Here is a 12,689-nt window from a genome sequence, read left to right on the forward strand (position 1 = left end):
GCACGGTGGTGCACACCTGTAATCCCAGGACTTTGGGAGGCCAAGGTGGGTGGATCACCTGAGGTCAGGAGTTGAAGGACAGACTGGCCAACACAGCAAAACCCTGTCTCTACTAAATACAAAATTAGTCAGGTGTGGCTGCACGTGCCTGTAATCCCAGATACTCGGGAGGCTGAGGCAGGAGAATTGCTTGAACCCAGGAGGCGGAGGTTGCAGTGAGCCGAGATCGCGCCATTGCACTCCAGCCTGGGCAACCAGAGTGAAACTCTGTCTCAATAAATAAATAAGGAAGGAGGGAGGAGGGGAGGGAGGGAGGAGAGGAGGGGAGGGAGGGAGGGACGGAGGGGAGGGAGGGAGGGACGGAGGGAAGGAAGGAAGGAAGGAAGGAAGGAAGGAAGGAAGGAAGGAAGGAAGGAGGGAGGGAGGGAGGGAGGGAGGGAGGGAGGGAAGGAAGGAAGGAAGGAAGGAAGGAAGGAAGGAAGGAAGGAAGGAAGGAAATCATACCTGAAGAAGAAGGGTATGATGACAATGTCTCATCAAATAGAGAATATCAACAAAGAAATAAAAATTTTGAAGAAAAAACAAATGAAGTAGAAACGTACAATAACATACACTAGAAGAATTCAACAGAAGATCTGAACTGGTAGAAAAATAATCAGCAAGCTTAAAGTAGACTGACAGATTATATAATCTAAAATACAGAGAGAACTAGGAATGGAGAAAAGTAAGCAGAGCTTGGAAAAACATATGGGACATCATTAATTTTACCATCACATGAATAACAGAAACACTGGAAAGAGAGGAGGGAGAAAGAGAAAAGAAAATAAAAATTATTTGAAAACATAGTTTCTGAAAACTCAAATTTGATGAAAAACATTAACTTACACATCCAAGAAACCTAAAAAACTCTAAATAGGACAAACATAAAGAGATCCACAAAAAGACCCATTATAATTAAACTGATGAAAGCAACAACAAGGACAAAATCTTGAAAGAAGAGATAAAATCATTTCTCACTTACAAAAAAGCCCAATAAGATTAACAACTGATTTTAAATCAGAAATAATAGAGGCCAGTAAGCAGTATAATAATATATACTCAAAAGAACAATGCTAAGAAGCCTCTACCAAGCAAAGCTACCTTTAAAAAATTAGGGAAATAATGAGATTTCTAAATATTAAAAAATTAGGAGAATTAGATGCTAGAAGGCCAGTCATACAAGAAATACTAAAGGAAGTTGTTCAAGGAAAGCAAGTGACCCAGATGGTAGTTCAACTCCATGCAAAAAGAAAAACAGTACTGGTAATTATTGTGTAATAATAAATATAGGAAATGCATATTTATTTTCCTTTTTTCTGTTACCTGATATTTTTAAAGAATTATTTTTAAATATATGTATATAATGGTATTATTTGTCTTATAACCATAAAAATGTAGCATGTTTGCCAATAAAAGCACAAAATAGGTGAGTCAAGAAAACCGTATTGGGCTAAAGATATGATACCTGATGGTTTGGAGCCATGGGAACAAAAAAAGAAAGCCAGAAATGATAAAAAGATTAATATAATAAAAGCTATAAATATATACTTGCCCTCCTTTCATCACTCAAATTCTTTAAAAGATATAAAATTATATAAAGTAATAATTTTAATAAAGTACTGTTGGGTCCACAACATATATAGATGTAGTAGTAAAAATAAGACAAAAATGAAGAAAAAGAATAGACCTATATGAATAACATTATTATATCTCACTGGTAGTAATATAAATCTGAAAAATATTTTAACAAGTTAAAATGTATATGTTAAAGGTTTCTAGGTCTTTCATCTCCTTGGTTAAATTTATTCCTAAGTATTTTAATTATTTGTAGCTACTGTAAATGGTATTACCTTCTTGATTTCCTTTTCTCCTAGTCATTGTTCATGTATAAAAATGCTATTGATTTTTGTGTGTTGATTAGGCATTCTGTAACTTTACTGAATTCATTTGTCAGTACTAACAGTTTCTTGATAGAGTCTTTATGCTTTTCTACATATAAGATCATGTAACCTGCAAACAGGTACAATTTGACTCCCTTCTTTCCAGTTTAGATCCATTTAATGTCTTGCTTTTGCCTAATTGCTCAGTCTGAAGACTTTCAGTACTATGTTAAACAAGAGTGGTGCAAGTGGGCATCCCTGTGTTGTTCCAGTTCTTAAAAAAAAAAAAAAAAAAAAAAAGCTTTCAGCTTTCCCTCTTCAGTGTTATGATAGCTACGTTCAGACAAGCAAAAACAGGGAATTCATTACCAATAGCGAAGTCCTGAAACAGACGCTTCAGGAAGTAAAAGGACAATATTTGCCATCATAATAACAAATGAAAGTATGATGAAGCAAGAACACAAATAAGAAAGAGAAAGGACTCAAATGCTACCATTACAGAAAACTAAAAAACCACAATGATAAACAATAAGAGAGAAAGGAGCAAAGGATATATAAAACAACCATAAATCTATTAACAAAATGCCATAAATAAGCCCTCACATATCAAATAGTAACTTTTAATGTAAACAAATTAAACTTCCCACTTAAAAGACATAGACTTGCTGACCCCTCAAGGTCAGAGATCCCAGAAGAAGGAGCAGGCACCCATCTGTGCTGTTCTCCAGTCTCCTTGAGTGATATCTCTGGATGCAGAAGTGAAACAGATGAATAGGGGCTGAAGTGAACCCCCAGCAAACCACAGCAGTCCTACCTAAGAGTGACCTGATCATTGAAAGAAAAACAAACAGAAAGCAACAACAACAAAAGTCGCCACAAAAAAACCCTATCCAAGGGTAAACAGCCTCAAAGAAAACAGACAAACTGAAACTCAAACTCAAAACTAGACAAACTCAAGAAGATGAGAAAGAATCAACAACAACAACAACAAAAATGCCAAAAACCCAAAAGGCCAAAGTGCCTATTCTCCTCCGAATGATCACAACATCTCTCCAGCAAGGGTGCAGAACTGGACAGATGATGAGATGGACGAAGTCACAGAAGTAGGCTTCAGAAGGCGGGTAATAAAAAACTACGCTGAGCTAAAGGAAGCTAAAAACATTGATAAAAGGTTAGAGGAGCTGATAACTAGAATAACCAGTTTAGAGAGAAACATAAATGATCTGATGGAGCTGAAAAAAAAACAGCACAAGAACTTCATGAAGCAAACACAAGTATCAATAGCCGAAGTGACCAAGTGGAAGAAAAAAATGTAAGAGTTTGAAGACCACCTTGCTGAAATAAGGCATGCAGACAAGACTACAGAAAAAAAGAATGAAAAGAAACAAAGCTTCCAAGAAATATGGGACCTCATAAAGAAACCAAACCTGCAATTGATTGGAGTACCTGAAGTAGACAGGGAGAATGAAAACAAGCTGGAAAACACACTTCAGAATATTATCCAGGAGAATTTCCCCAACCTAGCAAGGCAGGCCAATATTCAAGTTCAGGAAATACAGAGAACACCACTAAGACACTCCATGAGAAGATCAACCAAAGACACATAATCATCAGATTCTCTAAGGGCAAAATGAAGGCAAAAGTGTTAATGGCAGCCAGACAAAAAGACCAGGTCACCTACAAAGGGAAGCCCAACAGACTAACAGTGGACCTCTCAGCAAAAACTCTACAAGCCAGAGGAGACTAGGGACCAATATGCAGCATTCTTAAAGAAAATAATTTTCAACCCAGAATTTCATATCCAGCCAAACTAAGCTTAATAAGAGAAGGAGAAATAAAATATTTTCTAGACAAGCAAATCCTAAGGGATTTTGTTACCACCAGGCCTGCCTTGCAAGAGATCCTAAAAGAAGCACTAAATATGGAATGGAAAAGCCGGTACCAACCACTACAAAAACACACTGAGATATAAATATCAATGACACTATGAAGAAACTGCATCAACTAGTGTGCCAAATAACCAGACAGTATCATGATGACAGGATCAAATTTACACATAACAGTATTAACCTTAAAAGTAAATGGGCTAAATCCCCCAATTAAAAGACACAGACTTGCAAACTGGATAAAGAGTCAAGACCAATCAGTGTGCTGTATTCAGGAGACCAATCTCATAGGCAAAGACACACATAGGCTCAAAATAAAGGGATGGAGGAAAATTTACCAAGCAAATGGAAAGTAAAAAAAAAAAAAAAAAGCAGGGAATGCAATACTAGTCTCTGACAAACAGACTTTAAACCAACAAAGACAAAAATGCATTACATAATGGTAAAGAGAACAATTCAACAAGAAGAGTTAACTATTCTAAATATATATGCACCCAATACAGGAGCACCCAGATTCATAAAACAAGTTCATAGAGACCTACAAAGAGACTTAAACTCCCATGCAATAATAATGGGACACTTTAACACTCCATTGTCAATATTAGACAGATCAAGACAAAAAATTCACAAGGATATTCAGGACTTGAACTCAGCTCTGGATCAAGTGGACCTAACAGACATCTACAAAACTCTCTACCCCAAACCAACAGAATATACATTTTTCTCAGTGCCACATGGCACTTATTCTAAAATTGACCACATAATTGGAAGTAAAACACTCCTTAGTAAATGGAAAAGAACTGAAATCATTACAAATAGTCTCTCAGACAACAAGGCAATCAAATTAGAACTCAGGATTAAGAAATTCACTCAAAACCACACACTTACATGGAAATTGAACAACCTGTTCCTGAATGACTCTTTGGTAAATAATGAAATTAATGGAGAAAACAAGAAGTTCTTTGAAAACAATGAGAACAAATACAAAATACCAGAATCTCTGGGACACAGCTAAAGGAGTGTTCAGAGGAAAATTTACAGCACTAAATGCCCACGTGAGAAAGCTGGAGAGATCTCAAATCAACACCCTAACATCACAACTAAAAGAACTAGAGAAGCAACAGCAAACAAATCCAAAAGCTAGCAGAAGACAAGAAATAACTGAGATTAGAGCAGAACTAAAAGAGATAGAGACATGAAAAACCCCCCAAAAAATCAATGAATCCAGGAGCTGGTTTTTGAAAAACTAACAAAATAGAGAGAATGCTAGCTATACTAATAAAGAAGAAAAGAAAGAAGAATCAAATAGACATAATAAAAAAATGATAAAAGGGATAGGACCACCAACTCTATAGAAATACAGACTACCATCAGTGAATACTATAAACACCCCTATGCAAATAAACTAGAAAACCTAGAAGAAATGGATAAATTCCTTGACACATACACACAACCTCCCAAGACTAAACCAGGAAGAAGTTGAATCCCTGAATAGACCATTAACAGTTCTGAAATTGAGGGAGTAATTAATAGCCTACCAACCAAAAAAAGCCCAGGACCAGACAGATTCACAGCCAAATTCTACCAGAGGTACAAAGTGGAGCTGGTACCATTCCTACTGAAACTATTCCAAACAACTGAAAGGGAGAGACTCCTTTCTAACTAATTTTATGAAGCCAGCATCAACCTGATACCAAAACGGGGAAGAGACACAACAAAAAGAAAATTCTGGCCCATTTCCCTGATGAACATCAATGTGAAAATCCTCAATAAAATACTGGTAAACCAAATCCAGCAGCACATCAAAATACTTATCCACCAGAAGTCGACTTCATCCCTGGGATGCAACGCTAGTTCAACATATGCAAATCAATAAACGTAACTCCTCACATAAACAGAACCAAAGCCAAAAAGTACATGATTATCTCAATAGATGCGGAAAAGGCCTTTGATAAAATTCAACATCCTTTCATGTTAAAAACTCTCACTAAACTAGGTATTGATGGAACATAGCTTGATAATAGGAGCTTCTTATGACAATCCCACAGCCAATATCATATTAAATAGGCAAAAGCTAGAAGCATTTGCTTTGAAAACCAGTACAAGACAAGAATGCCCTCTCTCACCACTCCTATCCAACATGGTACTGGAAGTTCTGGCAAGGGCTATCAGGCAAGAGAAAGAAATGAAGGTATTCAAACAGGAAGAGAAGAAGTCAAGTTTTCTTTGTTTGCAGACAACACGATTTTTTGTTTAGAAAACCCCATCATCTCAGCCCAAAAACTACTTAAACTGATAATCAACTTCAGCAAAGTCTCAGGATACAAAATCAATTTGCAAAAATCACCAGCATTCCTTTACACCAACAATACACAAGAGGAGAGCCAAATCATGAATGAACTCCCATGCACAATTGTTACAAAGAGAATATAATACCTAGAAATACAGCTAACAAGGGATGTGAAGGATGTCTTCAAGGAGAACTACAAAGCACTGCTCAATGAAATAAAATAGGACATAAACAAGTGGAAAAACATTCTATCCTCATGGATAGGAAGAATCAATATCGTAAAAATGGCCACACTGCCCAAAGTAATTTATAGATTCAATGCTATTCCCATCAACCTACCATTGACATTCTTCACAGAATTAGAAAAAACTACTTTAAATTTCATATGGAATCAAAGAAGACCTCCATATAGCCAAGACGATCCTAAGCAAAAAGAACATGGCTGGAGGCATCATGCTACCTGACTTCAAACTATACTACAAGACTACAGTAACCAAAACAGACATAGACCAACGGAACAGAACAGAGACCTCAGAAATAACACCACACATCTACAACCATCTGATCTTCAACAAACCTGATAAAAGCAAGCAATGGGGAAAGGATCTCCTATTCAACAAATGGTGCTGGGAAAACTGGCTTGCCATATGTAGAAAACTGAAACTGGAACCATTCCTTACACCTTATATAAAAATTAACTCAAGGTGGATTAAAGAGTTAAATATAAAACCCCAAACCATAAAAAACCCTAGAAGAAAACCTAGGCAATAACATTCAGGACACAGGCATGGGCAAAGACTTCATAACGAAAATCCCAAAAGCAGCTGCAACAGAAGTCAAAATTGACAAATAAGATCTAATTAAACTAAAGAGCTTCTGCACAGCAAAAGAAACTATCATCAGTGTGAACAGGCAACCTACAGAATAGCAGAAAATTTTTGCAATCTACCCATCTGACATAGGTCTAATATCCAGAACTTACAAGGAACTTAAACAAATTTACAAGAAAAAAATTAACAACTCCATAAAAAATCGGGCAAAGGATATGAACAGACACTTCTCAAAAGAAGACATTTACACAGCCAACAAACATATGAAAAAAAGCTCAACATCAGTGATCATTAGAGAAATGCAAATCAAAACCACAATGAGATACCATCTCACACCAGTCAGAATGGCGACTATTAAAAAGTCAAGAAACAACAGATGCTGGCGAGGCTGACATAGGCTCGTTTTTACACTGGGATTCCTCAAGGATCTAGAACCAGAAATACCATTTGACCCAGCAATCCCATTACTGGGATTATAATCATTCTAAATAAAGGAATATAAATCATTCTACTATAAAGACACATGCACATGTATGTTTATTATAGAACTACTTGCAATAGCAAAGTCATGGAACCAACCCAAATGCCTATTAATGATAGACTGGATATAGAAAATGTGGTTCACATACACCATGGAATACTGCGTAGCCATAAAAAGTAATGAGATCATGTCCTTTGCAGGGACATGGATGAAGCTGGAAGCCATCATCCTCAGCCAACTAACACAGGGACAGAAAACGAAACACTGCATGTTCTCACTCCGAAGTGGGAGTTGAACAATGAGAACACATGGACACAGGGAGGGGAACAACATGTACCAGGGCCTGTTGCGAGGCTGGGGGTAAGGGGAAGGAATTCAGAGGATGGGTCAATAGGAGCAGCAAACCACCAGTTGCACATATGCTTATGTAACCTGCAAGTTCTGTACATGTATCCCAGAACTTAAACTAAATAACTAAATATTAAAAAAGAAATGAAAGCTAATCATGATATTCCACGAATTCATTTAGCCTATCTAATGATTCTAAACAGAATACCACCTGCATAAACTGAGACAGATATAGTCTATGGAATAAATTTTTATCTTTGACATTTTAGTCTCATTTTCATTGTTCTTTTTTTCTAAAGCTAAATTTTCTTTATTATAAGAACAGAAAACTCCTTCTTGGATCCCTTAAGCAGAAACTGAAATTGTTTCCATCACATTATTATTACCTGGACACTGGATAAAGGACCACTCATAGTTCTTTTCTTTGGGGCAAAGATTGGTGTCAAGAACCATCTCATTGTGGTGCATTCCAATAAGCTTCATTGGTCCCCGTGAAGAACCTTCAATGCAATGTCCTCTTCCTGTATTACTAGGATCATTGCACCAGCCACATCCAGGCTGTTCCAAACACTGTCCACAGGTTCTCAATCCAGAACAATTTTGAGCTGCGTGACAGGAACATTGACAAATATGTTAACCTGACTATACATTCAAACAGAATTATAGCCTAATAAAAAAATAAATATATCATGATAAAAACAATGAAAGGTCATCTAAAGTTAACGTAAACATTTTTGCAATAATACTTAAGGGACAGCAATTACTAAAAGCAAATAAAGCATACATCACAAACAAAGAGGAGATAAACAGGCCACCACAGGAGTGAAAAAAGGTGTGGTTAACCATGACATGGAGAAAAATAAAATCAGTAATTGAAGACCCCTGAAAATTCTGGCAGTACTAGAACTTTTGGGGAGCTCATTTAGGGCCCTACAGACCACCTTTATTATTGTCTGTGATATAAAGCCACGTTAGTCATTCTTATTGTGCCTCGTAAGGACCTTCAATGAAAGAACTCTGTATTCTGCCTGTGGACATTCAGTGTAAGTGATGTCTGCCCATTTCCTGAGATTGCTGGGCTATATTTGGACTACCTGTTATGGACAATGCTCCTCACAAGGGTCCCAGATACTAGTATTTGGCTACTATGTGATGAATAAACTTAATCTCATCCAAAAAGCCAAGCTGGGTGGGAACATGAAAACCTGGTACTCTCCTTCAGCCAGGCAACCAGAGCACACATTCTAATTTTCAGGGCTGTAAAATAACACTCCATGACCCATTTGCTGATACTCAACCTTTGTTATTGTTGGTTTTTCGTCTTTTTGTTTTTTGATTCAGGTATAACCTATGAGACTCAGCAAAGACTATGAATATGGTGATGTTTGCCAAAGATAAGCAGACATTATAGTCGAACATCACAGACATAGCCATTGCTATGAAATGTTTTAAACTTTTACTTAACAACCAAAGCATCTTACATTAAGCTGAGAGACTTTTCATATTTACATAGTTACTTTTACTATTATTTAGCTAGGAATATTATATTTTGTCTTGGGGATTGATTATAAATAGAAGATAGTGACAAACATACAAGGCATCATGAATGATGTCTTCTGGTCACATGAAAGAAAAAACAATGACAGAAAAAAAATGGTAGATTTCTGGCAGACTCAATTTCATTGTATAATGTTAATGGCTTAGCTGCCACTCAGTGTTTAATACTACTGGAAACAAAAACATTCCTAAGAAAACTACAAACAACAATGGCACGAACTTCTCAGTGAACATCAGGAACTTGATATCGTTGACTGTGCACAGATAAAAGAATATTGGATTTAAAAATTTACCAATTATAACGTTATTTGTAGTTGTGAATCCTTTGGGGCGTAAGAATCTCATACCTTCATAGGAAGGTAGAGAGTAAGTATCATCTCCCGTATTTTCTTGATAAGAAATTAAAAAGGAAGAATACTCTTTGAGTCATTAAATAAAAGTGGCTAGCGTTAAATTAGTAGATACGTAATTCATTGACACAGAATCCTTCTTTAAAATCTTACATTTTTTCAACAGTACACAGTCCTAAATGACACAATTTTAAAAATCCTTAGATAACTGAACATTTCCTATTTACCATATCCCTCCTTAGTTTTGTTGGTTTAAAACATTTATTGTATGTCTATGATTACAGTTAGCCCACAGTTTTGTTAACTAGTTTATTCTAATTGTTTTCAAAAGTATATTGGGTTACTATGCTATCAATAGGACATAAGGGAAAATATCTGATTAGTAATATTGGCTTGGCATTCCAATTATTTACTAACATGTAATGATTTGTATCATATATCATCTGAGGAGAAAGTAAATCTTTAGTGGGACTCACCCTGAATAAATCAAATTTTCTAATATTGTTATACAGGTATTTCCTAAGAAAGTAAGTTTTATTTTAAAACTATCTTTTGCACGTTGTGCACATGTACCCTAAAACTTAAAGTATAATAATAATAAAATTTAAAAAAAAAGAAAGAAAGGATCATGATACCTACTTTAGCAACAGCCAGATTTTACCTGTGGACACCACCTATTGACCTAAAGTCTGAATTGTTCAACCCAGTGAATAAAATACTGGTGAAAGAAAAAATAAATAAATAAAAAAGTACACACCACTGGCGAATGAAATAAGCTTCATGATACCTCTGCCATTCCAACCCCACAGGAGACAGTGCACCTGCTTATAAATGGAGCACATCACTACTACAACCAGCATCTGAGAATACCACCATGAAAAGGCTCCCTATGACCAAGGAATTCATATAGAGTCTTCATGACTGAAAGCACCAAGAGCCAAATTAGATTAAAATAAACTACAAACATTGAAGTCACATCCTCAACGGGAAAAAAAGAAATGAAAAAAGCACAGTTGAATCAAAAATAAATTCAAAAATAATTATAAGAGCCTACAGAAATAAGAAGGAACCAGAAAAATAATTCTGGCAATATGAAAAAATAGGGTTTTATAATACCGCCAAAAGATCACACTAGCTCTTCAGCAATAGATCCAAACCAAGATGAAATCCTTGAAATGCCAGAAAAAGAATTCAGAAGGTTGACTACTATGTTACTCAAGGAGATAAAAGAGAAAGGTGAAAACCAACATAAGAAAATTAAAAAAAAAAACAATTCAGAATACAAATACAATTTTTAAGAAAACAATACATTTAAAAAAAAAAACTTCTGGAAATGAAAGGCACATTTAGAAAATTGCAAAATGCAAGTGGAAAGTTTTAACAATACTTGTCTTAGACAAATACTACTCTAAGACAAAGTAGAAGAAATAATTTCAGACCTCATAGGCAAAGCTTTTGAATTATACCAAACAAAAATAAAGAAAAAATAATTTTAAAAAGGAACAAAGTCTCCAAGAAATATTAGATTAGGTAAAACAGCCAAACCTAACAATCACTGGTGTTCCTGAGAGAAAAGAAAAAGAAAAACATTTGAAAAACTTATTTGAGGGAATAACTTGAGAAAAACATCCCTGGCCTTGCTAGAAATGTAGACACCCAAATACAAGAAGCTCAAAGAGCTCCTCAGAGATTCATTGCACAAACGACATTACCAATGTATATAGTCATCATTCTATCTGAAGTCAACATGAATAAAAGAATTCTAAGAGCACTAAGACAAAAGTATCAGATAACCTATAAAGAAACACCTATCAGACTAATAGTAGACTTCTCAGCAGAAACCTTACAAGCCAGAAGGGATCAAGGTTCTCTCTTTACCCTCCTTAAGCAGAATAACTGCCAGCCAATAATTTTGTATCCAGCAAAACTAACTTTCATAAATGAAGGAGAAATAAAGTCCTTTTCAGACAAGCAAATGCTAAGGATTTTGTCACTACCAGACCAGCCCTATAAGAAAAGCTAAAAAGAGTTCTAAATCTTAAAATGAAAGGTCAATATGCACCAGAATAGAACCTCTTGAAAGTATAAAACTCACAGGGCCTATAAAGTAATAACACAATGAGGAAAACAAAGTAACCAGGTAACCATCAATATGATGACTAGAAACGTACCCCGCATCTCAATATTAATGTTACATGTAAATGGTATAAATGCTCCACATAAAACACATAGACTGGTAGAATGGATGAAAACCACAAACCAAATATCTGCTATCCTCAAGAAACACATCTAACATTTAAAGATTCTTATAGACTCATGGTAAAGGGGTGGAAAAAGATATTCAATGCAAATGGAAACCAAAAGCAAGCAGGAGTAGTATTCTTGTATCAGATAAAACAGACTTTAAAGGAACAACAGTAAAGAAAAAAACAAAGAGGTTCATTATATAATGATAAAAGTATCAATGCAACAAGAAGATATTACAATCTAAAATACATATGCACCTAACACTAGAGCTCCCAAATTCATAAAACAAACAGTACTAGACCTAACCAGATCATCAAAGCAGAAAGTCATCAAAGAAACACTGGACTTAAATTACACTCTAGAACAAATGGACCTAACAGATATTAACAGAACGTTCTACCCAAGAACTGCAGAATATGCATTCTTCTCATCAGCACATGGAACATCTTCCAAGATAGACCATATGACAGGCCGCAAAACAAGTCTCAATAAGTTCTAAAAAATCAAAATTGGCCGGGCACGGGGGCTCAGGCCTGTAATCCCAGCACTTTGAGAGGCCAAGGTGGGTGGATCACGAGGTCAGGAGTTTGAGACCAGCCTGACCAACATGGTGAAACCCCGTTTCTACTAAAAATACAAAAAGTAGCCGGGTGTGCTGGCATGTGCCTGTAATCCCAGCTACTCGGGAGACTGAGGCAGGAGAATTGCTTGAATCCAGGAGGCAGAGGTTGCAGTGAGCCAAGATTGTGCCACGGCACTCCAGCCTAGGCCACAGAGCAAG

The 12,689-nt window shown here is 36.0% G+C and overlaps 1 protein-coding gene across 4 annotated transcripts in view; it reads right to left on the minus strand.

The window, feature by feature from the left end:
- Positions 1–12,689, minus strand: part of ATRNL1 (attractin like 1) — an 861,353-nt gene that overhangs the window by 618,786 nt on the left and 229,878 nt on the right. For 3 of the 4 annotated variants that reach the window (XM_055248210.2, XM_055248225.2, XM_055248215.2), the window contains exon 18: positions 8,141–8,359. The exons of the other annotated variant lie outside the window; for it this stretch is intronic. In XM_055248210.2, coding sequence (XP_055104185.1) covers positions 8,141–8,359 — 219 coding nt within the window. The remainder of the gene's footprint in view (positions 1–8,140; positions 8,360–12,689) is intronic. 4 annotated transcript variants of the gene reach the window in all.

This window comes from Symphalangus syndactylus, chromosome 2 (assembly GCF_028878055.3).
Source record: "Symphalangus syndactylus isolate Jambi chromosome 2, NHGRI_mSymSyn1-v2.1_pri, whole genome shotgun sequence".
NCBI classification, from domain to species: Eukaryota; Metazoa; Chordata; class Mammalia; order Primates; family Hylobatidae; genus Symphalangus; species Symphalangus syndactylus.